The 27,454-nt window shown below is 47.9% G+C and overlaps 1 protein-coding gene and 1 pseudogene across 1 annotated transcript in view; both read left to right on the top strand.

The window, feature by feature from the left end:
* Positions 1–7: 7 nt before the first annotated feature.
* Faxdc2 (fatty acid hydroxylase domain containing 2) overlaps positions 8–27,454 on the top strand; it is a 29,909-nt gene continuing 2,462 nt past the window's right edge. Inside the window, exons 1-8 of the mRNA XM_052196923.1 lie at positions 8–287; positions 16,469–16,516; positions 16,958–17,058; positions 17,157–17,260; positions 20,830–20,951; positions 25,603–25,808; positions 26,190–26,295; positions 26,585–26,751. Of these exons, the coding sequence (XP_052052883.1) occupies positions 27–287; positions 16,469–16,516; positions 16,958–17,058; positions 17,157–17,260; positions 20,830–20,951; positions 25,603–25,808; positions 26,190–26,295; positions 26,585–26,751 (1,115 nt within the window). The 5' untranslated portion in view covers positions 8–26. The remainder of the gene's footprint in view (positions 288–16,468; positions 16,517–16,957; positions 17,059–17,156; positions 17,261–20,829; positions 20,952–25,602; positions 25,809–26,189; positions 26,296–26,584; positions 26,752–27,454) is intronic.
* LOC127693413 (14-3-3 protein theta-like) lies at positions 11,396–14,816 on the top strand (annotated as a pseudogene).

Consider the following 27,454-nt stretch of genomic DNA (forward strand, 5'->3'; position numbering starts at 1 on the left):
TTGAGCTAACCTCTCTCACTCAGGACATGTCCTTCCAAAGGAAAGGCGTTCTGTTTCCAGCCCACACAGACCTAAACTTTTTCTCATCACGTGCCTGGTCAGAGCCAGTCGGCAGCCCTGTAATCCGATCACCAGCGCCAGCCTCCAGACCCACCCAAGCTGAGCCAGGTGACAACAGGGTTAACCTGCAGAGCTGTAGCTACGCAGCAGCCACAAAACCCAGAAACACCTTGGACTGGACCTGCGGCTTGGAGACAGGCACGCTTGGGAACAACCCCTCTGCAGAGGTGAGCAGGGCACTGTTGGGAGGGGCCTATTTAGGAAGGCCAGGATATATACAGAGAGGATATATACAGAAGTCCCCCTTGGCCACCAGCCTGTCCTAGCCCCTCCTCCACAGGTGAAGTGTGCCGGGACAGTTCCTACTTGTTCCTTAAGGAGCCAGCACCACCTGCCGGTGTCTGCACCTTCTGTCTCCTCCATAATGCTGCCTCTCTCCAAACTGATAGAGTTCTAATGAACTGGGTCCACTTCTAAAGCCCTTGGGCAGAACAGTTCCCAAAAGGAAAGTGAAACTGGGAGAGAGCGCTGAGAGGCAGCAGGCCCAGGACTGGGACGAACTGCTACTTTTCTGAGTCTCTCCTGGAAGGATGCAGAAGTGAGCTGTGACCTGGACAGTCAGATCAAAGCCCCTCAGGACAACATCCAGTGGCTTCAGGTGTCAGACCATCAGTGTGCCCAGTAGTCCTAGAAGGTCACCCACCAAAGCTAGCAGTGGAGAAGTGGTTTGCAGGGTAGCCCTAGAGGCCTTCAGTGCTTAAGCGGGCCAAGACAGGACACTGAGGCTTGTGAGCTGTCAGTTTTGCTCACAATTCCAGACAGATGTCTCTGGCTAGGGCAGCTAGATCAAGTCAATGTGATAAATAAATGCAAGAAGGGCGTGCTTCTGCCTTTACCAAGGGAGTCAATAGCAGGAAGGAAAGGCAGAGAAGTGTTCAGTCACAAGCTAGCTCTTGGAACATTCTGGAAGGAAAACAAAACACACAGTACTTATTTTCTTACTTTGGGACTCTGGATTTATTTATTAAGCAAATGCTTCCTGAATGTGGGCTACATGCCCAGCTTGTGTTTGGTGCTTTAATACCAACTGTAAACACAGCAGGTGTGCCCTGTGGATTTTTTTTTAAAAAATTGAACAAGTGATAGAACCCAGGGCCTTCCCTGTGCTAGGCCGCTAGGCCTGCACTTTCCTGTCAAGCTACACCCATCTGTCTTGTTTTAATTAACTTTTATTTTTTTAAGATTTACTTATTTATTACATATAAGTACACTGTAGCTGTATTCAGACACACCAGAAGAGGGCATCAGATCTCATTACAGATGGTTGTGAGCCACCATGTGGTTGTAGTGATTTGAACTCAGGACCTCTGGTAGAACAGTCAGTGCTCTTATCCACTGAGCCATCTCTTCAGCCCCTAACTTTCTTTCTTTACTTTCATCCTTTTCTTCCTTCCTTCCTTTCTTTGTTTCTTCTTTCCTTTGCTTTTCTTTCTTTTTCTTTCTTTTCTTTTCTTTTCTTTTCTTTTCTTTTCTTTTCTTTTCTTTTCTTTCTTATTTTGTCCAGACAGGTTTCTCTGTATAACCCTGGCTGTCCTAGAACTCACTTCATAGATAGACTGGCCTCAAACTTAGAAATCCCCCTGCCTCTGCCTCCCAAGTGCTGGGATTACAGGCATGTGCCACCACCGCCCGGCTCTGGCTCCGGCCCCTAACTTTAGGGCAAGCTTTTGCCAAGTTGTCCAAGAGGACTGTAAACTTGCGATCGTTCTGCTTTCAGCATCCAAAGTAGCTGGATTTCCAAAGGGCACAGCTACACCCAGCTGCCAGAGGCTCTTGAAGGATTGCAGCACTCTGAGGAAAGGTCCCTACCACCATGGGGAGTCTCACCTCCTGGGGCGCCCTCCATCTCATCCAGGATCAGTGTGAGCCACCATTCCATCAGCCTCTTCTCAAACCAGGGCCACCAATGCTCTTGTGAGCCTTCTGCAGAAGTACTCATCAGGGCTGCTGCTCCCGAGGCTGGCCACTGGTGGGCTCTTCTCCTAGGATACAAACAGCCTGTGCAGAGGCTAGGGCTGGGCAGAGTGTCGTGACAGTGGCTGACCCTCATTTCCCCGCTTGATTGAGGGCCAGGCCCGCAGAGTGACCACCAGACTTCATACAGTTGCCCCTAAATACAAAAGGCCTCTAAGCTTTTGAAAGCTGCCATGGTAGGAGATAGGTCACTTATTTTGTCTCGTAGGTGGTCACAGCCTAGAAGAATAGGACCTTGGGATATGATATGCATTTCTTTATCTGTGAGAAACCTGGCTTCTCACCCTTATATTCTGTCACCCATGAAAAGGGAACAGCGATGTGACTCTTGGGATTATACACTTTTGCTCAAAGCCAAAGGAACTAATCACTTCCTCCCCCACCCAACAATGCCATCATAGCTTCAGGTAACATCACTCATAGCACAACAGAAATGTACAGTTTCACTAAGAGCTTGAAACAAAATGTTAAGAAACCTAGCTTCCGCCAGAGGCCTCATAGAGTTTAGAGTGAGTCATCTAAAAACATTATTTCTGTATCAATGTGTATTAGCATGTATAGGTGTAGATATGCATGCATGCCTGCGTGCAGGTCACTGGGCACCAGAAGAGGGCATCATATCCCATTACATATGGTTGTGAGCCACCACGTGGTTGCTGGGAATTGAACTCAGAACCTCTGGAAGAGCAGTCAGTGCTCTTAACCACTGACCCATCTCTCTAGCCCTCTGTCTTATTATTCCTTTAAGACAAAGTAGCTGCTCTAACTGGAAGCCAGTCTAGCTACTAGTAAGCTCATAAATACCCATGTTTCTGTCTGCCACAGCAAAAAGCTTATTGGCCATGCCTGGATTTTCATGTGACTTCTGGGGATTTGAACTCAGGTCCTCTTGGTTAAGCAACAGGTCCTCTTCCCCACTGAACAGTCTTCCCCACCCTGAAGCAAGTCACCCCTGCTATCTGGGTCTGTCTCTTGAGTTACAAAACAGGCAGAACCAGAGGACCATGAGGATCGTGTTTTAGATTTGGGTTTTTTTGTTTGATGTTGATTTTTTTGTTTGTTTCTCTGAGAGGGTTTTGTGTGGGCCACACTGGCTTAAATTCATTAGGGTAAGGCTAGCTCTGAATTCCTCACTCTTCCTACCTCTCCCTGGCAAGTGTTGAGATGACAGCCCTAACTTATCACACACATCTTGTTTTTGTTTTGTAAGACAAGATGCCAGACCTGCCTCATCTGCAACATGCTGTATAGCCCAGGCTAGCTAGAAACTCTTCTGGTTCTCCCACATCAGCCTCCTCGTGCTGGGACTCCAGGCATGAAGCAATAAATACCAGGAAGATGGTTGAGACTGTTTTGTTTTTTTTTTTGTCCTTAAGAGTAAGTGATTAGGCCAGGTGTGCTAGCCCACACCTGTGATCCCAGCTTTCAGGATGCAAAGACAGAGCAAGCTGAATGTGGTTCTACTCACCGATGGCCTGGCATTGTAAATGGAGGGCAGAGGGGTTAGTACAAACTAAGTCAGGAGCTGGAGAGAGCAGCTCAGTGGGTCAGAGTGCTCGCTGCACTTGCAGAGGATTGGAGCTTTAGAGCGCCAGACAGCTCACAGCTGCTTTTAATTCCAGCTTCAGGGAATCCAATACCCTCTCCTGGCCTCCACAAACACTGCATTTACATATAAAAACTATGCACCCATACACATACACATGCATAAATAACTAAAAACAAAACTAGGGCTGGGCGGTGGTGGCTGTACAGCCAGGGCTGTATAGCCAGGGCTATACAGAGAAACCCTGTCTTGGAAAAAAAAAAAAAGAAGTAAAACTTCAAAGCGGCTCAGTTAGTAATGGTACTTGTGATCAAGCCTGAGAGCCTGAGTTTCATCCCCAGAGTCTACACGGTAGAAGACAGACTTGTTGAGGTTGCCTTCTGAACCCCACATGCGTGCTATGACCTGCACCCACAAATAAGCTGATTAAAATATAATAAAACATCTTAATATAAATGATACCTATCATATATGGACAATACACATACATAAGCCACAGTGAGGATAGACTACCAAACTAGAGCACTCTGTGGGCAGAATGGAAGATGTCTTGGGGCTCAGACTCGGGCAGAGAGAAGAGCAAGTGGTCCTAAGGTAAGCAGCAGATTTTATATCAGCCAGTGGGGATCTGAGCTGATACAGGCTGTCAGGATCTAGATCCTTTACTGAGATAGGTGACCTTTGGGGTAAGGATAAGGGAAGTCCCTGAATAAGTATGAGTTGTTCCTAGCAAACAAGGACCCCTTAAGAATCCTGCTTTTCTAGGGAACTGAAGCCTCCCTTTAGGCTGGTTTACTCACTGACAGTCCTTCTGTTTATCCAGCCAGAGACCTTCTGTTTAGTTCGATGTACTCGGCACTCTCTTTTGGGGAGGTGGGGAGTTGCACCTGACAGGATATAAAATAGACAGACATCTTCTACACAGAACACCCAGGAGCCTCGAATCTGAAAGAAAATCTGGAAAAATTGGTCCACAGAGAACCTCAATATGATACTGTCTCCACTCCACCCACCCTCAGCCTGTTCCTCTAGTCTACATTTAGATTTGTGGTTTGTTTTGTTTTGTTTTTGAGACATGGTTTCTCTGTGTAGCCCTGACTGTCCTGGAACTCACTCTGTAGACTAGGCTGGCCTCGAACTCAGAAATCTGCCTGCCTCTGCCTCCCAAGTGCTGGGATTAAAGGTGTGCGCCACCACCGCCCAGTGAAAGCTTGGTTTTTAGTGCAGATTGTTACGCCTTGTTTTCTCTTTCCCAATGTGTCCCTGATCTTAAATGCAACTCACTCTTCTGAACACTGTATCCTCCAGAAAGTTTTTATAAGATATTATTTTGTAAGATAGGAATAAGGAATGTCTTTCTTTCTTTAAATTTGAAGGATCTTGTATGTTCCAGACTGGCCTCAAGCCTGATATGCAGCTGCTGCTAACCTTGAAGGTCTTTTTTTGTTTTTTAGATGTGTTTTGGGCATGTGTGTCAGAGTGCGGGTGTGCATGAGAACAGCCTCTGGTGTAGATCTCATCTTCTGCCTTATCCAACACAGGGTCTCTCTTGTCACTCACAACTCTGTATATACTCCAGGCTAGCCAGCTCATGAGCTTCTGGGGACCCCAGTCCCTGCTTCTGGGGTTACAGCTGTGCACAGATTTGGTCTGTTGTACCTGGCTTTTACCCAGGTCCTCCTGCCTCTGTTTCCTGAGTGCAGGAATGCAGATATTTGCTACCACACCCAATTTATGCAACACAAGGGGTGGAAACCAGAGCTTCTGGCGCTGGTCCCTGGAACTGCATCTCCAGCCCTCATTTGCAACATTGCTCAGACAATGCTGACTGTATCAGGGAAGCATGCTGTTTGCTGGGGTGGCACACGTTAGTGCGTGGTTCGCAGGGAGCAGGCTGACCTCCCTTGGACCATCCAGTCTGGGGCACAGTCCTGCCTTCATGCCATCCTGTACTTTGTCAGAGAATCTGAGCACCAGATTCAAGTTCTGCCACTAAATCTCTGTCAAACTTGGACCGTCCCAGGGCCTCCTATTCGACCCCTAAGTCCATGTGACCTCCATGAAAAGAATTCAGATGATACACACCGACCTACAGAAGACAAAATTAACAGTAAATCAAGACACTCTGGAGGACAGAGTAGACTTGAACACTTTAAAGATAGACAATAGACAATGCCAGAGAGAACACTGTGCCAGTGGACAGCTTTAGGGGATGCTTTTACTATTTCCTCTTTCTCTCTCTCTCTTTTTGAAATATTTATTTATTTATTTAATGTATAAGAGTGTTCTATCTGGAGCCGGGCAGTGGTGGTGCACGCCTATAATCCCAGAAGTCTGGGAGGCAGAGGCAGGCAGATTTCTGAATTCGAGGCCAGCCTGGTCTACAGAGTGAGTTCCAGGACAGCCAGGGCTACACAGAGAAACCCTGTCTCAGGTTTAAAAAGAAGAAAAAAAGGGTTTTATCTGCATGTATACCTGCAGGCCAGAATAATGCATCAGAACTCACTATATATAGACTCTTGTGAGTCACCATGTGGTTGCTGGGAAGTGAACTCGAGACCTCTGGAAAAGGAGCTGGTGCTCTTTACTGCTGGGCCATCTCTCCAGCCCCTTATTCTATTTCTTAAAGTCCTTAGACAGGGCTTCTTCCAGGTGATTGACAGATTGGATTAACTCTTAAAGGAGGGAACAAGAATATTTGTTCCTTCCCAGGAAGCTGCTGGCTAGATGATAATGTTAGGATCTTTCTCTTTTATTAATCCATTTATTTAGTGTGTGTATGAAGGGGTGTGTGTGTGTGTGTGTGTGGTCAGAATTGGTTCTCTCTGTTCAGCTTGTTTTGAGGCAAGCTCTCTCTTTTCTGTTACTCAACTTCCTGCTAAGCTCCCGGCTCTGCCTGCATCTTACCTCCAATGCTGAGATTAAAGACTGGAGCCATTGCCGAGGCTTTCATCAAACTCAGGTTTGATCCTGCCCAACAAAAGCTGACCCACAGAGCTGTCGCCGAGGCCTCGCCTCAGGAGCTCTTAGGCAAGATCAAAAGCCTCTTCTCCATGCAGGGGCAAAGGTCAGAATCCTGCTGTTTCAGTTGGAATCCTCCCTGCAGACCTGTGCGATGCTGCTCTCTTACCAGCTAACCCCCCCCCCCACACACACACACACACATACACTGTAGCTGTCTTCAGACACACCAGAAGAGGGCATCAGATCCCATTACAGATGGTTGTGAGCCACCATGTGGTTGCTGGGATTTGAACTCAGGACCTCTGGAAGAGCAGTCAGTGCTCTGTATCTGCTGAACCATCTCTCCATACTGAGTTTTGAGACAGTGCTTCCCTACATAGCCCCAGCTGGCCTGGAACTCAAGAAATACTCATATGCTGTGGCCTCCTGAGTGTTGTGATTAAAGGCATGCACCACTACACTTAGCCCAATTTAAAAAAAAAATTTTTTTTTCTGAGACAGGGTTTCTCTGTGTAGCCCTAGCTATTCTAAACCTCGCTCTGTAGACCAGGCTAGCTTCAAACTCAGAGATCCTCCTGCCTCTGCTTCCTGAGTGCTGGGATAAAAGATGTGTGCCACCACCGCCAGTAAAAAAAAAAAAAATATTAAAAGTAGAGAAAAATAATTTACCCTTCAAGGAGGAAAGAAAAGAATATTTTTGGTGGTGCACTCCTTTAATCCCAGCACTCAGAAAACAGAGGCAGGAGGATCTTTGTGACTTCCAGGCCAGACAGAACTACATGGTTAGATCCTTTCTTTAAAAAAAAAAAATGGGTATAGAACTATCGTTTTAAATTTGTAAGTGTTATTTAGTTACCCTTGTCAAAATTACTATTTTATACTGAATTATTGGTGAACAGTGCGAGGACCAGGCAGGGAGGAGCTCAAGAAGAAAAATGCTTGGTATAAATACCATTAACAACACCTCATCTTCGGGGATCCTGGTACCTAATGACCATCTCCATTGACAGCTCATGGGTGTGTTGGCATAACTCAAAAACAAACAGCACCTGAGGAAACCTCTGCAGCTCTCAGGAAACCACAGGTCAACAAGTACACTACTACTTACATAGGCCCCGGACTTTCCCACACCGGAGGAAAGCCATCCCTTTGGCCTACAAGTGTGTGTGGGGCAAAGCCCGGGCAAGTTCCTCATCCCTTGATTTAAACAGGTCCTGGCTCTCACAGCTCAGCTCTGCCTCTTAAACGGCCATGGCCGTGACAGGCCCAGGGTTGGGGTCTCAGAGATCAACAGTACCCCAGAGAGCCGGCGGCTCCTATCTAACTGTAACTTAAATGCTGTGAGAACCTCTCCCCTGCTCCCTCTCTTGGCCCTTCCCCATACTGAGAACCTCGAGTCCCTCAATGGATGGTTTCGACTTTGTTGGATTCAGCCCCTGAGACGCCCTGGAGCTGGTTTCTGTGTGGGCTTATGTCACCAAACACAATGGCCTCCAGTCCCATCCATCTTTAGGACGTTTCTTGTCATTCTTGTATGACCAAGTTCTGTTCTATTAGGTACCTCAGTTCTGATTTGTCCACTCACTGTTGGTAAATTGTTATTTAGCTGTCCTTTCCTCCCTCTCTTCCTTGTGAGTGCAATAATGAAGATTAAATTCAGGGCCTCCTGAGCAGGGGAAACGCTCTATATCATCAAAAAGAGGTAAGCAACACCGCACACATCTTTTTATTTAAAAAAAAAAGTTTTTTTTTTCTAGACCAAAATCATTTTAACTCACAAATAAAACATCATACAGCTGGCTCAAGGAAGCCAAATACTTGGACAGCCCAACTCTACAAATCTCAGTGGACCCCGCAGTGGACAAGGCCTTCTATGGCCATGTAAGCAATAGAGCTGTTAGGGACCAGAGGGTTAGTTTAGGTTTACACTTCCACTACTACTAATCAGGTTCAAGGACTTAGCTCATCAGAACTTACTTACTTTTCTTTCGTCTTCTTTTTTTTGGGGGGGGGGGGGGAGGAGGTGAGACAGGGTTTTTCTGTGTAGCCCTGGCTGTCCTGGAACTCACTGTGTAGACCAGGCTGGCCTCAAACTCAGAAATCCACCTGCCTCTGCCTCCCAAGTGCTGCGATTAAAGGCATGCGCCACCACTGCCCGGCTGTACTTTCCATTTCTTTAGTTTGAATTTTTTCGTCAGGTTAGCCCTGCATTTGAAAGCCTACCCTGCCTCAGCACCCAGCTGAAACTGCAGAGTGCCCCCAGTTCTGAGCAGACTCCAGAAACTGATTTAAAACACACGAGAGCTTGCAGACTGCCGCTCTGCTAGCCAGGCGTCCTGGTGGGGAATGTCAGGCTTTCTGGGTACTGCATTGCCATCCCCGTCCCTGCCGTGGGGCCCCACGATGAGCCCGCAGCCTTATGACCGCAATGGCTGCCATCAGGCCAGACTGTCAGGGGAACCACCTGCGAAGAGCTTTGTTTTCTGCGTGTCGCCCTGAGAGTTCATCTGCTCAGCATCTAAATATTCTAAACTATCTAAAAGATGTACTCTGTGTGTGTGTGTGCACGTGCACACACAACCCCCTCCCCCAGCATATACTTATACACAAGTGCAGGTGTGTGCATGTGTGCACCCCTCAGGGATCACAAGGCATCAGATCCCTTGGAGCTGGAGTGACAGGTCTTTGTGGGAAAACTGGCTCCTTAAACACTAGGGTTTGTGATTCTGCCTTAAGTACTCTAACCACTGGGCCACCTCTCCAGCCCCCCACCTTTTAACTATTGGTTCTTCATCTTAAGGCAAGGTGTTGCGGTGTTGCTAAGCTATCCAAGGGGGTTTTAGGTAGCTGGGATTGCAGGTATGCAGTACTATATTGGCATTCACTCCACTTCTCAGGAATTGTAAGCAGGGATTCAGTGGCGGTGAAATTATAGATACCCCAGGGTTCGGACATCATTAAATACACCCATTGGCCAACCGTGGATCACCTTCCTACCTCTGAATTCCGAATTCTGGGATTAAGGGAACAGTCTCCACACCTGGTTGGCAACTTCTTTTCCTCTTTTAAGAAGTTCCATTTTTATTTTTTATTTTAAAAAAAAGCTGGGCGGTAGTGGCGCACGCCTTTAATCCCAGCACTTGGGAGGCAGAGACAGGTGTATTTCTGAGTTCAAGGCCAGACTGGTCTACAGAGTAAGTTCCAGGACTGCCAGGACCACACAGAGAAACCCTGTCTCAAAAAACAAACAAACAAACAAACAAACAAAAAAAAACCCATAAAATTTGCTGGGGCTGGAGAGATGGCTCAGTGGTTAAGAGCACTAACTGTTCTTCCACAGGTCCTGAGTTCAAATCCCAGCAACCACATGGTGGCTCACAACCATCTGTAATAAGAACTGACACCCTCTTCTGGTGTGTCTGAAGACAGTGACAGTGTACTTATATACAATAATAAATAAATTAAAAAATAAATAAATAAAATAAAATTTGCTGTTGCTCATCCTTCCCCCCCCCCTTCTTTCTCTTGTACCCCACAGCCTCCTTTCTGCCTGTTGTGCTCCCAGCTTCCCGTCCCATGTTCTCCTCTCTGGTTCCAGAGCCTGTGTGCCCACTCTCACATCCACACACACACACACATACATACGAGCATTAAAAGTTATGAGTGGCAGCTGAGAGAGAACTTGCAATTTTTGTCTGAGACTAGATTACCTCACAGTATGATCCTTTTTGAATTCATCCATTTTTCTGCAAACTTCCTAATTTCATTTTTTTTTTCTTTAGGGCTGAACAAAATTCCATCATGTATAGGTACCACATGTTCACAATACCGGGTCCTATGTATTGTGAATAGAGCAGCCGTGGACATGTGAGCATCTTATGGCAGAGTTTGGTGGTCTGAATGAGAATGGTCCCTATGGGCTCCCATATTTGAAAGCTAGGTCAACCGGTTAGTGGAACTGTTTGGGAAGGATTAGGAGGAGTGACCTTGTTGGAGTCACATGTCACAGAGGAGGGAGGGGAGGGGAACACAACCTGCAGATCAGAAGTGAGTGCCCAGCTACTTCTAGCACCATCCCTGCCTACCTTCTGCCACAATCCCTCCCATGGTCATCCTGAATATACCCCTCTGAAACTGTGAGCAAGCCCCCAATTAAATATTTTATTTTAAAAGTCGCCTTGGTCATGGTGTCTCTTCCCAATAGCAGAATACTAGCTAAGATATAGCATCTAGAGCCCTGAGGGGATGTGTCCCCCACCCCCACCCCCCAGAGACCGGACTAGCTCGCAGGCTACTTCCAAGGCTTAGTTTTGTTTGTTTGGTGGGATTAAAGGTGTGCATCAGCTGTGGGGCAAGGCCCATATTTAATCCGAGACACCTTCTGCAGATTTCCGTGATGCCTGGGTTAGTCTCAATCCCTCTGGGATGTGCTGAGACCCCCTTCACCAAGGTCTTTGCCAGCACTTGTTATCTTTCAGATAAGACATGCTTGTTAGATGTGGTACACACCCAGTCCCAGCACAGGAAAGGTGGAGGCAGAAGAATTCGGACTTCAAGGTCATCCTCAGTCACCATGAGAGACCAGCTGAGACTCCATGAGACCAGGTCTCAAAGAAAAAAAAAGAAAAGGGGCCACTCTTATAACGTGAAGTAAAACACTATAATTTGTTTATTGGTTCCAGTTTGAACCAGTAAAAGAAGTGTATTTATTCTTTTACAATTCCATACAGTGTCTTGGTTATACCCATCCACTAGTCCTCCATTTATCTTTCTGTTGGCAGTAGAGGGCTTTCTGTTGTTTTAAAAGATTTTACTTAGGTGTATCTGCGTGGGGATATGCGCGCATGTGTGTGTGTGTGTGTGTGTGTGTGTGTGTGTGTGTGTGTGTGTGCCTGAGGCTGCCAGATCCTTTGGAGCTGGAGCTAACAGCAGTTATGAATGATCCCTTGCTCTGAGCACCAGGAACCGAACTAGTCCTCTGCACAAGCAGCCTTTGCTTTTAATCACTGGGCTGTCTATCTCACCTACCTCTTTTGATACTCTTAAATTACATTTTATTCATTTGCTTATTTGATGTGGGGGAATGGAGAGAGAGGGAGAATGTGTGAGAGCATGCCCTGGTAGAGTTCCGAGACCAACTTTCTTTTAAAAAGATCTATTGATTTATTTTATGTATGTGAGTACACTGTCACTCTCTTAGACACTCCAGAAGAGGGCACTGGATCCCATTAAGGATGGTTGTGAGCCACCATGTGGTTGCTGGGAATTGAACTCAGAATCTCTGGGAAAGCAGTCAGTGCTCTTAACTGCTGAGCCACCTCTCCAGTCCCCTCACAGTTGTTTTTTAAAGATTTGTTTTTATTCTTAATTATCTGTTTGTGCCGGGCAGTGGTGGCACATGCCTGTAATCCCCGCACTCTAGGAGGCAGAGGCAGACGGATTTCTGAGTTCGAGGCCAGCCTGGTTTACAAAGTGAGTTCCAGGAGCCAGGGCTATACAGAGAAACCCTGTCTCGAAAAAACCAAAATCCAAAAAACAAAAAACAAATGAAAGATATTATCTGTTTATATGTGGGTATGCATGCACACAGGTATAGGAAGGGTCTGAAGAAAGCATTGGATCCCCTGGAGCTGGAGTTCCAGGCCCCTGTGAGCTGTCCACAAACACTCGGAACAGCTCAGCCATGTCTCCAGCCCAGTTTTTACGTTTTGAGACAGGATCTTACTGCTTTCAGGATGGCATGGGATTCACCATGGAGACCAGACTTGATACTGACCCTCAAGTGTCGGAGTAATGGGAACTCATCACTAGACTTCTAGCTTGGTTCTTTTGAAGTTGATTTTGGAAAGTGTGGGCTTATATGCATGAACTGAAAGTTTTCCTTCAGGTTCCTACCTCCAGAGTTTGCCACAGCCCCCTGACAAGTGAGTTCTTCACCAAAGCCTCTGGAAGGCCAAGGGCCACTACTCACAGGTGCGGATTAGATAGTGAAGATGCTGTCAGAAGCCTTTGACTTGAAAGGACGTTCCCTGTGTGGCCTTGGAAGCTTAAAGAACCCTCCAAAAAAAAAAAAAAATCCTAGCCTCTTCCCCATCCTGACTGTGTTGGTCACCTCACACCTAACAGACCCGAGAGAAAACCGTGAACCAGAGCTATGCTGTCAACAACCAACCGTTTGGCAGACATGTAGTCAGACACCAGACATCACCCCAAACTCACACCCTCACCCAACCCTGCCAACCTGAAGTGTTTGCTTGACATCTGGACAGCTGACTCCTCCACACAAGACATCCCGAACCTCCTTGGGGCTCACCTGCCACACTTTTTCAGATCCCTGGACAGCAAGAGTCCTGGTGGTTTGTGAAGGAAATGTCTCTGACCTTAAGGATGTGGTCCAAACCAAGGTAGAGTCACAAGGACTTCTCAAGTGAACAAAGAATTAAGAAAACAAACAAGCAAGCAGTGATTTCAAAGAAAATGCTTGACTCTTGCCACTGCCGCGGAGAACAGAAGGAGGGCTCCGGCTCCGGTTCCTTGCTCGTCCTTGCTCACCATGGAGACCGAGCTGATCCAGAAGGCCACGCTGGCCCAGCAGGCTGAGTGCTACGACACAGTCACCTGCACAAAAGCCATGACGGAGCAGGTACCATGCTGTCCAACGAGGAGCACAACCTGCTGTCAGCGGCCTGCAAGAACATGGTCGAGGGCTGCAGGGCCACCGGGAGGGTCATCTCCGGCATTGAGCAGAAGACCGACACCTCCGACAAGAAGCTGCAGCTAGGCGAGACTATCGGGAGAAAGTGGAGTCCGAGCTGTGGTCCATCTGCACCACGGTCCTGGAATAATAAGTTAATAAATTAATAGCCAATGCAAGTAATCCCAGAGAGTAAGGTCTTCTATCTGAAAATGAAGGGAGATTATTTCCAGCATCTTGCTGAAGTAGCTTGTGGTGATGATCGAAAATGAACGATAGAAAATTCCCAAGGAGCCACCAAGAGGCATTTGATACAAGCAAGGAAGAGATGCAGCCTACACATCCAACCCACCGGGGCAGCTCAGTTTCTCTGTACAGCCCTGGCTGTCCTGGAACTCACTCTGTAGACCAGGCTGGCCTCGAACTCAGAAATCCGCCTGCCTCTGCCTCCCAAATGCTGGGATCACCACCGTCTGGCAAGAAAAGCTTTTTATATCTCCATTCCTTATTCCACTTGGATTTCCTCTAGCAAGGAAGCCCATTCTTGTGTGGGATCAACTGTTTGTAGTCTTTGCACACTGCAGCTTTGGGAAAACCCCGTCCCTCAGTTTGTGTTGTCTCAGCTTCCTGGTGTGCAGTTACTGCTGTAGAAAAGCATCAATAGCTTCATTTCATATAAACACGAGTAACTTCCAGACACTTGTGCAGAGGACTGACAGCACATTTGGTATTTAAGTAATCTGGCTGGGCAGTGGTGGCGCATGCCTGTAATCCCAGCACTCAGGAGGCAGAAGCAGGTGGATTTCTGAGTTCGAAGCCAGCCTGGTCTACAGAGTGAGTTCCAGGACAGCCAGGGCTACACAGAGAAACCCTGTCTTGAAAAAAAAACAAAAACAAAAACAAAATTTTTTTTAATTTAAAAAATTAAATAAATAAATAAATAAAAGAAAATGCCAAGGTTCTGGAGGCTGAGTGCTCTTTGAGCATGAAACCCTGGGTTTGACTCACAACACTGGGAGATGAAAGCAGGAGGATCAGAGGTCAAAGTCAAGTTAAAGCCGGCTTGGGCTACTAAAACTCTACCTCAAAAGACAATGCTCACACACCCTCTGTAAGCCACAGACCAAGTCCCCAGTTCTGGAGTGTTCGCTACAGAGAGTCCCAGAGGCTTCCTTCCTGGTGGTATAGCTGTGACTCTGCCAGGTCCTACAAGCAGCTCCTTCATCCCTGCCTGGCACCTTCTCTGAAGCACTTCTCATGGAAGGAGCAGGGGACAAGGAGACCCAGCAGCCGACCCCACCCCAAGCATCTTCTGCCCTAAGCTTCACCACCTGCAACCCCAGCAGCAGCTGGGATCCAGATGCCTTGGGCTCTGGCCTACTGTGGGCTCATTCACAGTGAGTGTCACCTGCTTCCAATACGAAATGGCAGGCGTGCTCTCCTCTCTGCAGTCTCAGTGATCTGCGCGTGGGACAGAGCAGCGGCTTCTCAGCATCCATCAGGAGCAAGAGAAACTAAGCGTGATGTCTGAAAGAATACAGAAAGGGAAAAATGTGCTGGAGATGACTCGGCGCTTAAGAGCACTGACTGCTCTTCCAGAGGTCCCGAGTTCAATTCCCAGCAACCACATGGTGGCTCACAACCATCTGTAATGGGATCCAATACCCTCTTCTGGTGTGTCTGATAACAGCTACAGTGTACTCATATACATAAAATAAATAAAATCTTTAAAAAAGAGAGAGAAAAGAAAGAAAGAAAGAAAGAAAGAAAGAAAGAAAGAAAGAAAGAAAGAAAGAAAGAAAGAAAGAAGGGAAAGAAAGGAAAAGAAAGGGAAGGAAAGGAAAAGAAAGAAAAGACAAGGAAAGGAAAGACAAGGAAAGACAAAGAAAGGAAAAATCTGTAACTTAGTAGCACAAAGTCTTGTTAGAAGTTGGAACCTGGTCCTAGCTCTCCACTGTCTATCCTAAGGAGGTGACAAAAGTCTCCCTTTGCCTGACTAAGGAGGTTACAAAAGTCTCCCTTTGTCTATGCTCCTTCTGTTTGTCCTACCCTGGGCTAGGAGACCTGAACAGGGTGGGCTCTGGGTTAATGGTGGGCTGGTCTGCAGGTCTTATAAATCAGGCCATGCTGAGAGTGCATACCAGAGACAAGGAAAGAGAATTAAGAGAATGACTACCTAGTATTCAGTTATAGTTTGTGTGTGTGTGTGTGTCTGTGTGTGTGTGTGTGTATGTTTGTCCACAGCTGTGTCTTCACCAATGACTCTTCACCTTATTATTATGTACCTTGGTTGCCTCCTAATGTTGTAATAAAATAAAAAACTGAAGGCAGGCACCGCCAGGCCAGATTATCCACCTTAATCTTTGAGACAGGATCTCTCACTGAACCTGGAGTTTCTGACTGGAGTTAGCTAGACTGGGCGGCTCCCAACGAGCCCTGGGCATCCTTCTGTCTCTACCTCAGGACTGAATAATGGCCGTGAACCAGCATACCCGAATCCAAATAAAAAGGATAGAGTTTCTTCCTCCAAACTCCTTGTCTTCCTGACTCCTGGGTGCCGGGGGGTTACAGGCATCTGGGGATGGACCCCAGAAGCCTCCAGTCACTAAGCCACACCCCCTGTCCCCAAGTTGTATTTTCACAGTATCTGCCTGACCAGGGTGAGGTGACAGGCTCACTGTCCCTTAGAGTCAGGTGAGGCTAAGTCTCTTTCCACAGGCCCATTTAAGGTCCATCATAAAACAGGGTATCCAGTGGGACAGCCTAGGTGAATCAGGAAAGGCCTTGCAGCCCTGAGGGCCTTGCAGCATGGCCTATTGTCCTAAGTTGACACCTCCCTGAGAACTGTAGCGCCAAAAGCCATCGGAGGCTCTTGGGAACTGAACCTCTGTCCTCTGCAAGAGCAACCGATGCTTGCAATTGCTGAGCCATCGCTCCATCCCCAAATCAGTTCTGTATGAAGATCCGCCTTCAGCGTTGGGAGACCTCACACTCCTCTCTGCCTCTTTCCTCACACTTCCTTTCAACATTTCCCTAGCTATTTACTGCTAATTTGTTTCCCCAATATAAATTTTAGGATCAGTTTGTCTGGTGACAGCCTTGACTTCCTCCACTGTCCCCTCTTCAGCTGCCTGTGGTAAAGACTCTGAAACCTGTATTTTATCTTCCAGATGACCGGAGACATGCAAAGTCCAAGGGGCCATGAGAAGTCCAACCAGGTAAGCAGCTGCCATCCTACTGTGCTGGTTAGGGGTCCTGGGGCTCCATATTCTCCTGTTCCCTTTTGTTCCTTGAGACATGGTCTGTCTACATGGCCTTAGCTGAACTGGGACTCACTATGTAGAGCAGGCTAGCCTTCAACTCATCCCTTTGTCAAGAGGTCCAATCACACACACACACACACACACACACACACACACACACACACACACACACACGACACAGCTGTTAAAAGCCTTTCCTAGCCAGATCTGGGGAGCAACATTGCTTAACAGTTTTGTTGTGGTTGGGACAACCCTCTTCCCGCCCCCAGCCTAGAGTCTGGTTTTCATAAGCACACCAGGATAGAGCCAAGAACCTTGGTACGAAAGTGCCTTCCACAGACAGGGAAGGTCAGCAGCCTGCTCCCAGCAGGAGCCTGACTGGCCTGACATTCTCAGCTCCTACAGGAGGGACACATCTGGGGCTCCATGAGGAAGACAGCTCTCATCCTGGGCTCTGGGTTGCTCCTGTCAGTGGCCTTCTGGAACTCAGTCACATGGTAAGTGTGCTCCCTCAAGGCCTGGGCTGAGAGGCACAGCACAAGGGTGCATGGCTTCCCGGCCTTCTCCCAGAATCTTGAATGACTTTCCTTCCAAGGCATCTTCAAAGATTTTGGGGAGCTTCCGGCTACTTTTGGCAGACCCAGTGGGAGAAACTGCTGTCTACATTTGAAGGCAATGAGTGGATCCTGTTCATTGCAGGTGAGGTTCCAGCCAGAGGGCTGTGGTGAGTACCACATCTGTATGTCTGTTCTTTTACCATACTACTCTATTATTATTGTTGTTGTTATGATTGTTATTGTTACTATTATATTTATTTCATGTGCATGTGAAGGAAGCGCATGAGCTTGCCACGGCATTCATGTGGTGGTCTGAGGACAACACACAGGAGTCAGTTCTCCTCTTCCACCATGTGATCCTGGGAATTGAACTCGGGCTGCCAGGCTTGGCTGCAAGCACCTTTACCCGCTGCTCTATGCTATAAGCCCAATTTGCTCGTTTGTAGTTTTGTTTTTTTTAGACAGGGTCTCATTTTGTAGCCCTGGCTGTCCTGGAACTCAGAGATCCTCCTGCCTCTGCTTCCTGAGTGTTAGGATTATAGCACGCACCACTACTTACTCAACCTGTTATTTTTTTTTTTAAAGATTTATTTATTATTATATCTAAGTACACTGTAGCTGTCTTCAGACACACCAGAAGAGGGCATCAGATCTCATTACAGGTGGTTGTGAGGATTTGAACCACCATGTGGTTGCTGGGATTTGAACTCAGGACCTCTGGAAGAGCAGTCAGTGCTCTTAATCTCTAAGCCATCTCACCAGCCCCCTGTTATTTTTTTTTTTAAACCCAGGTTTTCATTGAGAACATATAGCCATCTTGCCACACGAGCAAGGGTTTAATATTTCAGTTTGCCAGGTCTGTTCTGTCATATGAAAGACTCCCATCTCCTACTAACAGTTAGGCGTCTTTAAATGTTTAAAGAAAACATTTGTATTTTCTTGTATTAAAAAAAAAAAATACTCCCGAGCCAGACAGCTTCCCAAGCTCTACAATGTCGCCATTTTCGCCAGGAGGCTAGGCACAAGAATCATCCTTCTTTAGCTCCCGGGCCGATACAACATCGAGACCAAGATGAAGAAGCAGTTTAGCCGCATGGGCCCTGGACTTTGGGTAAACACCCTATATTTCCCGAGAAAGCCTATCCAGGCTTTTACAGATGTATGTGATGCTTAATTTGAGATGTTAACTTGACTGGACTTTGGGAGATACCCAAAAAATACATTCAGATTTCAAACCAAAAAAAAAAAAAAAAAAAAAAAAAAAAACCTCCCAGCACTCTGGGAGTCAGAGGCAGGCGGATTTCTGAGTTCGAGGCCAGCCTGGTCTACAGAGTGAGTTCCAGGATAGCCAGAGCTATACAGAGAAAACCCTGTCTCGGGAAAAAAAATACTATTACCAAAGAGGACACATGGAGGGACCCATGGCTCCAGCCACATATGTGGCAGAGGATGGCCTTGTTGGACATCAGAGGGAGGAGTGGACCTTGGGCCAGTGTAGGGGAATGCCAGGGCAGGAAGATGGGAGTGGGTTGAGGAGCACCCTCATAGAGGCAGGGGGAGGAGGGAGGGGATATGGAGTTTCCAAAGGGAAGACCTGGAAAGAAGAAAACATTTGAAATATAAGTAAAGAAAATATCCAATAAAAGAAAAAAAAAAGTACTATTGATATGCTTTATGTGAACGTGTGCCTGAGTGTATGTTTGTGCTGAGAGGTCAGAAGAGGGTAAAACAATTTTCCCTGGAACTAGAGTTACAAATGGTTGTGAACCTCCATGTGGGGACTGGAAATCAACCCCAGATCTCTGGGAGAACAGGCAATGTTCTTAACCGTTGAGTCCTCTCTCTCTCTCTCTCTCTAGCCCTTAGGTTTTCGTGTGTGTGTGTGTGTGTGTGTGTGTGTGTGTGTGTGTGTTGTATTTTTATTTATTTACTTGGAGGCAGGGTTTCTGTGTAGCCTTGGCTGTTCTGGAACTTGCTCTATAGTCTAGGCTGACCTCAGAGATTTGCCTGCCTGTCTCCCAAGTTTGAAAGATGCAGTGTCAGCATTTCTATGAACAAACCTATGTGTACTTGTTTTGTGTCTGCTATTTCATTTCGGAGTCTACCCAACTGTCCTGCAGAATGGATCTCCCAGTGTCTTCCCACACTGGCCAAGTCCTTCTTGTACACCCCCACTACCACCGGGTACCCCGACCACGGACACCCTGCTTGATGAGGCAGGAAAGGTCTAGAGGAAGGGGACTGGGACCGAGGTCAGTGAAACAGTGGCCTTGTTCCTCAGAATTTTCTTTTTTTTTTTTCTTTTCTTTTTCTTTTTTTGGTTTTTTGGATTTGGTTTTTTTTCGAGACAGGGTTTCTCTGTATAGCCCTGGCTGTCCTGGAACTCACTCTGTAGACCAGCCTGGCCTCGAACTCAGAAATCCGCCTGCCTCTGCCTCCCAGAGTGCTGGGATTACAGGTGTGCGCCAGCACTGCCTGGCTGAGAATTTTCAATCCAGTAAGAGGTCACTGTGCAGTTAGTTACCACCGCAGTGTCCTTGGACGACTGCCATTGGTCAGTCAAGGACATGAGAAGTGGGATGTGATACAGAGAGCCAGATGAAGTGTCTTAGTCAGTATTTTCTTTTTAGTTGTTATTTATTATTGTGTGTGGTGTGGCTGGGGACATGCATATACCACATTTTGTGTGTGAGGTCAGCAGATGACTCTGCAGTACCTGCCCTCTGCACTTTTACATATTTTGTGGGGTGGGGCCAGCTCCTCAGCTTTATTTAGCAAGACCTGTACCCTCTGGGCCACCCTGCATGCTCTATTTGTCTTCTTCTGGGCATAGGGCTTCACGTATCCCAGGATGTTCAAGAACAGGCAATGTGGCTGAGGGTGACCACTGAGCACCTCTGCTCAGTATTTTCTTTTTTTGTCTTTTTTTTTTTTTTTTTCAAGACAGGGTTTCTCTGTATAGCCCTGCCTGTCTGGAACTCACTCTGTAGACCAGGCTGGTCTTGAACTCAGAAATCTGCCTGCCTCTGCCTCCCAAGTGCTGGGATTATAGGTGTGTGCCACTACGCCCAGCTCTGCTCAGTATTTTCTAAGAGCACAGACACTGGCAAGTGATAGACGGGGTGGTCAGGTGCCGTCAGCAGCCAAGTAGGAACACTTGTAGGGGGAAAGGGAAGTGTCATCATTACTTCTGCTGAGAGGTTACAGCAGCAACCTGTTATCCCAGCAGGTAGCTGAGGCAGGAGGATTGCTATTGAGTTTGGGGTCTATCTGGACTATTCAGTGAGATTCAAACTGGCCTGGGAGAGAGTGAGACCCTGTCTGAAAACAAGTCAAAAACTACCCAAAACCTCAGGTCTGGTGGTGGTACATACCTTTAATCCCAGGATTTCAAGGCAGCCTGGTCTACATAGCCAGTCAGGACTATACAGAGATCCCTCTCTCTCTCTCTCTCTCTCTCTCTCTCTCTCTCTCTCTCTCTCTCTCTCTCACACACACACACACACACACAGTGGGTAGAAGTAGGACAGAGACAGACAGATAGACAAGACAGAGCAAATACAGACACTTAGTGACTTGTCCAGGTTCCATGGCTAAGACTTGAGCAGTGAGTCACCAGGCAGGAGACAGATCCGCACACCTGTTCATTCCTTCCCAGTGAGACACCATGGAGGCTGGGGCTGTTCTAAGTCCCTCTGCTCTCTGCCTCAGGTGTTGTCCTCGTGCCGGGGCTGTGCTTCTGGGGTTTCAACGGCCTTCTACTGCTGGTGGACACAACGGGAAAGCCCACCTTCATCTCCCGCTACCGCATCCAACTTGGCAAGAATGAGCCGGTAAGTGTCACTGCATCTCTTAGTGCTAGGGACCAACGTCAGGGCAAGACAAAGACTTAACACTGAAGTGACCTGAGGTGACCTGAATCCAGAAGGTAAGAGAAGGGAGCTAGGCATATACTTGGTTGGTAGAGAGCTTGTCTATCCCAAAAGAAGCCCTGGGTTCCATCTCTAATGCACATGTGGGGGTGTACAGCTATAATCCAAGCACTCTGGAAGTGGAGGCAGAAGGATTAGAAGTTCAAGGTTACCCTTGGCTACACAGGAAGTTTGAATGTAGCCTGGGCTACATGCGACCCTGTCTAAAAGAAGGGGCCAGTCACCTTTAATCCCAGCACTTGGGAGGCAGAGGCAGGTAGATTTCTGAATTCGAGGCCAGCCTGGTCTACAAAGTGAGTTCCAGGACAGCCAGGGCTACACAGAGAAACCCTGTCTCAAAAAACCAAACAACCAAACAAACAAAACCAAAAAAAAAAAAAAAAAAAAAAAAAAAAGAAGGGCCAAATATGGTGACCAAGTAAGGGCAATTGCAGCCAAGCCGGAAGACCTGAGTTTGATCCCCAGAACCCACACAGCAGAAGGAGAGAACTGTATTTACTCTGATCTCCAGATGCACACACCAGGATATAAAGGTTCCTTCATACACACACACACACACACACACACACACACACACACGGGCTGGAAGGGAGAGAATAAAAAATAAAAGAAAAAAGAAATTAAAAGGCTACTCTGCCAGTGGCCAGTCTAGAACAATGTACTGGTCTTCTGATTCCCACTCCAGACTTCCCTACGACATACCAGGAAGAGAAATGACTGCCTCAGCCTGGACCTGACTATGTCAGGGATGGCAGCATGTTATAGCACTGACACCATGGATCTGAAACCAGACATCCCCTGTCCCAAAGGAGGCACCCCAATAGTGCCAGTGGTGGTACAGACTCTGAATGTAGTTAATTTTAGCAGATCTTTCTCTCTTTCTCCCTCTCCCTCCAAAAGACAGGGGTTAGGCTTGCCTCTGAACTCACAGAGATCCACCTGCCTCTGCTGCCTGAGTGCTGAGGTTAAAGGAGAAAAACATCCTTAGTCATCCAATGCAACCAGTAATGTGAGCTGTCAAGAGAACCACAGTAACACAGAAACCGTGCTAGCTTCTGAGCAGCCTTGAGTGCTGACTGTAGGGATTAAATCACCACAATGCAGCCTGAACTTGCCTTCCTGGTGCTCTGACAACCTGCAGAGACAACCTTCCCTTACACAACAGGCCAGAGGCCCAGTCTGAAAACAAGCTATTCTTCAGCCCCACCCAAACCCTGCCCAGACAATCAGCTCCTAACCCGCCCCGTGCCTGCATGAGTCACCTCTGCTCTCAAGGCTGTCTGCTTAGCCTGGCACCAAAGGCAGGATGGAAAAAAAAAAGGTGTCCTGATGGGAGTCCTCCGAAATGGTCCTCTCCGGAGATGACAGCCTCCAGGCAGTTGGGAAGGCTTCCTCCTGCTCACCCTAAAGGAACACAGACTGGAGGCCTTTTATCAGTATTTGGCCTGAAAGACCTTTTCATCTGCAGGCCCGCTGTCTCCAGAGCAGCCACCATTGACTAAACACTTTCATCTTCAAGGTTACACACTGTGATGATTGTCATGGCTCACCATCAGATGAGACTTTGCCATGGTCCCGAAGATAGACTAGAGAGGAGATAGACTAGAACCTCTTCTTTCTTTTCTCTCACCCCAAACAGGGTCTCTTTTAGCCCAGGCTGGGCTCCAACTTCCTATGTAGCTAAGGATGACCTTGAACTCCCAATCTTCCTTCTGCCTCCCACTGGGTTGGGGATCATACCCTTAGCTCCAAGGACACCAAGAAGGCACTCTACCTATGGAGCTATGTCCCAGCCCCACCCTGGAGCTCTCCAGCTCCAGAATACCGACAAATCCTCACCAGGCCACAGCTCTGAATATCATGTGTGACCTAGAAACCTTTCAGTAACTACGGAGCAGTAGGCTGTGCTGGGGTCTCTCCCAGAAGACAAGGTCTAGAGGTGACTGACCAGGTCAAGTTTTAACTTTCCAGGCCACAGAGGCAGAGCTTAGCCCATGTAACTTCAAGGCCAGAAACCTGAGCTTCAGATTGAGGACACGGAAGGATCCTGGGACCATCTGGTCCCTGGCTAGCTGGAGGACCTGCTGACTTCAGAAGGATCCCACCATCCCACTACAGTGGATGCTGATGTACGCCGGCATTCTTTGGACCCTAGCTCCCCACACAGCCACTGTCCCATCTCCTTGTCTGTGCACACCTCTCCTCTCGCTACACCTCCTGTCTGACCTGGCCTCTGCCGCACCAAGGAAATGAAAGCGAGACTCAACCCCGGCTCTCAGCGCTCCAGGTCTCACGCTCTTTCGTTCCTTTAGGTCTGGGTCTGTGCCTGCCACCTCTCCTGGCTCCTGTCCTTCCTACTCCAGGAAAAGGCCTCAGCTTCTTCATTCTTCCCTCTTTCTTATATCCTCTGTCTCCCACAGTACAGCTTTTCTTTGCAATATCACACAAATGCTCTAATTGTTGCATTCCAAAAAAAAAAAAAAAAAAAAAAAAAAACCAAACCAAACCAAAACCCAAACCTTGGCTGGGTGTGCTGGCACACACCTGGAATCCCAGCATTTGAAAGGGAGGCAGGGGGATTGATCAAAAGAACTGCAAGAGACTGTTTCTTTAGATGGGTATTTTGCTTGCATGTATGTCTGTATACAGAATATATGTAGTGCCCACAGAGTCATGTTTTTTTTTTTTTAATTTTTTTTTTTATTTTGGATTTGGTTTTTCTCAAGACAGGGTTTCTCTGTGTAGCCCTGGCTGTCCTGGAACTCACTCTGTAGACCAGGCTGGCCTCGAAATCAGAAATCCGCCTGCCTCTGCCTCCCAGAGTGCTGGGATTACAGGCGTGTGCCACCACCGCCCGGCCAGAGTCATGTCAAGTTTACAGTTGTGAGCTGAGAATCAACCTGGGTTCCCTGGGAAAAGCCAGTGTTCTTTACCATGTAGTCATCTCTCCAGCCCCAACCAGCCCTTGGCCCCACTTAACAGAGATACACACTACCACCAGCCATTAAACTCCCTTTTAAGGCAAGGCTCTCTGACAGAGCCATCTATGTAGTCTCTCAGAGAGAGCTGTCTATACTGAAGGATTCAGGGTTACTTCTGGATGAAGGATTCAGCAGGATGATGAGGCTTAAAGGTGGGGGGGTATAGGGGTTAGGTGAGTGTGGCTAGGCGGCATGGGGGAAGGTGTCCAGGCGGGCCCTTGCCTGGGCACCTCTGCCCCTGAGGGACCACACACACACAGACATGGTATAGAATAGAGTTTATTCAGAATAGGGGATGGGAGTTAGTGGTAGAGAGAGAGAGAGGTAGAGAGAGAGAGGGAGAGAGAGAGAGAGTGGAGGCCGGCCATGACCATGTGGAGGTGGGGGAAGAGCCCCAGGGGCAGAGAGGTGAGAGTATGTGGGAGAGCCGTGAGCAAAGAGAGAGAGGAGGAGCAAGTAGCCCCTCTTATAGTGGGCCAGATCTCTGGGGCGGGGCATACCTGGCTATTGCCAGGTAGGTGTGGGGTGGAGCTTAGACAAAACCCCAACATATACTGTCTCAGAGCCATCTATGCAGCTTCTTAAAATAGCCTGCCCTTGTTCTCTGCTGTCTTTTGTTTGTTTGTTTTTGAGACAGGGTTTCTCTCTGTCCTGGAACTCACTCTATAGACCAGGCTGGCCTCAAACTCAGAAATCCACTGACTCTGCCTCCCGAGTGCTGGGATTACAGGCGTACGTCACCACTGCCCAGCACGGCAATCTTTTTTCCAGACATTTAATAGTAAAGAAGTTTTAAACATACAGACGGAAATGTAGGAGAAATATATGAGACTCATCTACATACCATTTTGGATTCATCCTTTTAAGTACGCTATAATCTGTAACTTTTTCCTGCACTGTTCCAAGTTTGAGACCCTGGAGAAGTACTGCTGTTTCTAAGTGCAGTTCCCATAAGGCAGTTGCTTCCTTTCTGTTTCTGTAGACCATATGGCCTAATTTTCAGGCCATATATTCCTGGCAGGTATCTTGTAGCCACAAGGACACTTGGTGGAGGCTGCCAGCCCAAAAGTTGACAATCCAAAGAGACTATTTAGCCTTTCCTCCTGTCACAAGTTTGTCATCTGTTCAGCCTCACTGGATGGGCCCCAGTAGAGGAGCTGACGGAGGTGGAGGCTAGCCTGCCTATGCTGGCCTCGCCCTGCTTCTCCCCCCCCCTCCCCCGTAGAGACTTTATCCTCTTTGCAAGCCTAGGGCAGACCAGTCTGCTCTCAGGTCGCACAGACCTCTTCTGGAATCCTTTAAGACGACAGAGCTAATCATCACTGAATATCTTTCTGTGTTTAACTGGTATTTGTTTGTCCATGTAAAGCACTGTGGGCCAGGACTAGGCAGTGATGGACCCCAGCCCACAGAACCTATGCTCTGCTGAGGATGTTGCCAAGGACGGGACAGGGCTCTGTCAGCCCCAGACAGAGGACTACCCCAGTTACTCACAGAAACCCTCCCTGAGCAGGTCAGGTGGAAACCTATTTCTCACATGCCCCCTCCCTGTCCCTTCTGTCCTCTGGCAGGTAGACCCCGTGAAGCTGCGTCAGTCTATCCGCACAGTTATCTTCAACCAGAGCGCCATCTCTTTCCCCATGCTGGCCATCTATTATCCTTTCTTAAAGTGGAGGGGAGACCCCTGCTGTCGAGAGCTGCCTACCTTCCACTGGTTCCTGGTGGAGCTGGCCGTTTTCACCCTCGTGGAGGAAATCTTGTTCTACTACACACATCGGTGAGCCTCCTACATGCACACAGTCAGCCCCACCTTGGGACAGCACCCTGGTCAGCAAAGGCCACTGAACCGTGGTCTCTATTCTCAGGCCCCACCCAACAATTGCCAGAGACACAACTGATTAACTTGACACAATGCCCAGTGAAAAAGTATCTGTATGTATGGGAGAGTGGGTCAGTTCCCATCCACTTCCTGATAGTCCTTTCTGGGCATCAGTTTGCTTCGCCACTGGAGGCGAAGGCAATATTAAGCCAGCCTAATCATGAACACTGAGACTAGAGGAGGGCCAATACCTCAGATGGGGACCACATTCCCACCTTGGCCTGATCTGCTTGGGGTGGAGGGAAGAGAGGAGTTGACGGCTACCAATTCTCTTTCCAGGCTCTTTCACCACCCAAAGTTGTTCAAGAAAATTCACAAGAAACATCATGAATGGACAGCACCCATTGGTGTGGTCTCAATCTATGCCGACCCTATAGAACATGTGGTAAATACAGCCCCCGAAGCTCCAGAGGTAGAGGCTGGCATTTCCCTGCCCTGTTTATTTTCTTCTCCTCACTGAACAGCTGCCATCTGTCGGCTGTGCCAGGTGCCTAGCGTGCATTATCATATTCTCCCAACAACCTTTAACATGCTTTTTCTGCTTAAGAGGAAGGTGAAGCTAAGCCAGTGAGTCCCATTACAAACCAAGGTGGTCCCCCTGCAGCATCACGCAGGGAGGGCAGAGTGATCACCCAGCTGGGTACCTCCATCTCCTGGAATCCTTTCTCTTGCAGGTTTCCAACATGTTGCCAGTTATGGTGGGTCCTCTGGTAATGGGCTCTCATTTGTCCTCCATCACTGTGTGGTTTTCTTTGGCTCTCATCGTTAGCACGCTCACCCACTGTGGCTACCACCTGCCCTTCATGCCTTCGCCCGAGTTCCATGACTACCACCATCTCAAGTAAGCTACAGCACCCTTGCTCGAGTGTCTCAGGAATCTGACAGTGTGTCTGAATGTGTGCCTCCCCTGAATGCCAGCCAGGGGAGGCACCTGGCCACAGAAAGATACTGCCTAGACAGGGTCACCTTCATCTTTTCCTTTTTTCCTGACATCAGGTTCTTCCTGCAGTCAGGATTTTTAATCATTATTTGGGATCTGGACTTCCTGAATCTCGGGAGTCTTCAATCTTCTCCTCAGAACCCATGTGCATAAAAATCTGGCACACTGGTATCTTCAGGTTTTTTGGTTTTGGTTTTTCAAAGAGACAGGGTCTCTCTGAGAAGCCCTGGGTGTCTTGGAACTCACTCCATCTTCAGTTTTGAGACTGGGTTTCTCTATGTAGTTCTGGCTGTCCTGGCTGTCCTAAAACTTATGTAGACCCATTGGCCTCAAACTCAAGAGATCTGCCTGCCTCTGCCTCCTGCATGCTGGGATTAAATGTGCCACACCGCAACTGGCCTTCTCCCAGGCTTTCTGTGGGTCAACAAACTTAGAACACAGGTTCTTGGGTCCCATTCCATACTCACCAGTCGAAATACCTGTAGTCGAAATACACAGCCTGGGATCCTGCCTCTTAATGTCTTCCACGGTGTTCTGATGATACAGGGAGCCCCCTCAGCTTACCTGAGCAAGCCTAGGTCTGCATGAAGTTGTAACTCCTGCA

Source organism: Apodemus sylvaticus, chromosome 10 (assembly GCF_947179515.1).
Source record: "Apodemus sylvaticus chromosome 10, mApoSyl1.1, whole genome shotgun sequence".
Classification (NCBI taxonomy): Eukaryota; Metazoa; Chordata; class Mammalia; order Rodentia; family Muridae; genus Apodemus; species Apodemus sylvaticus.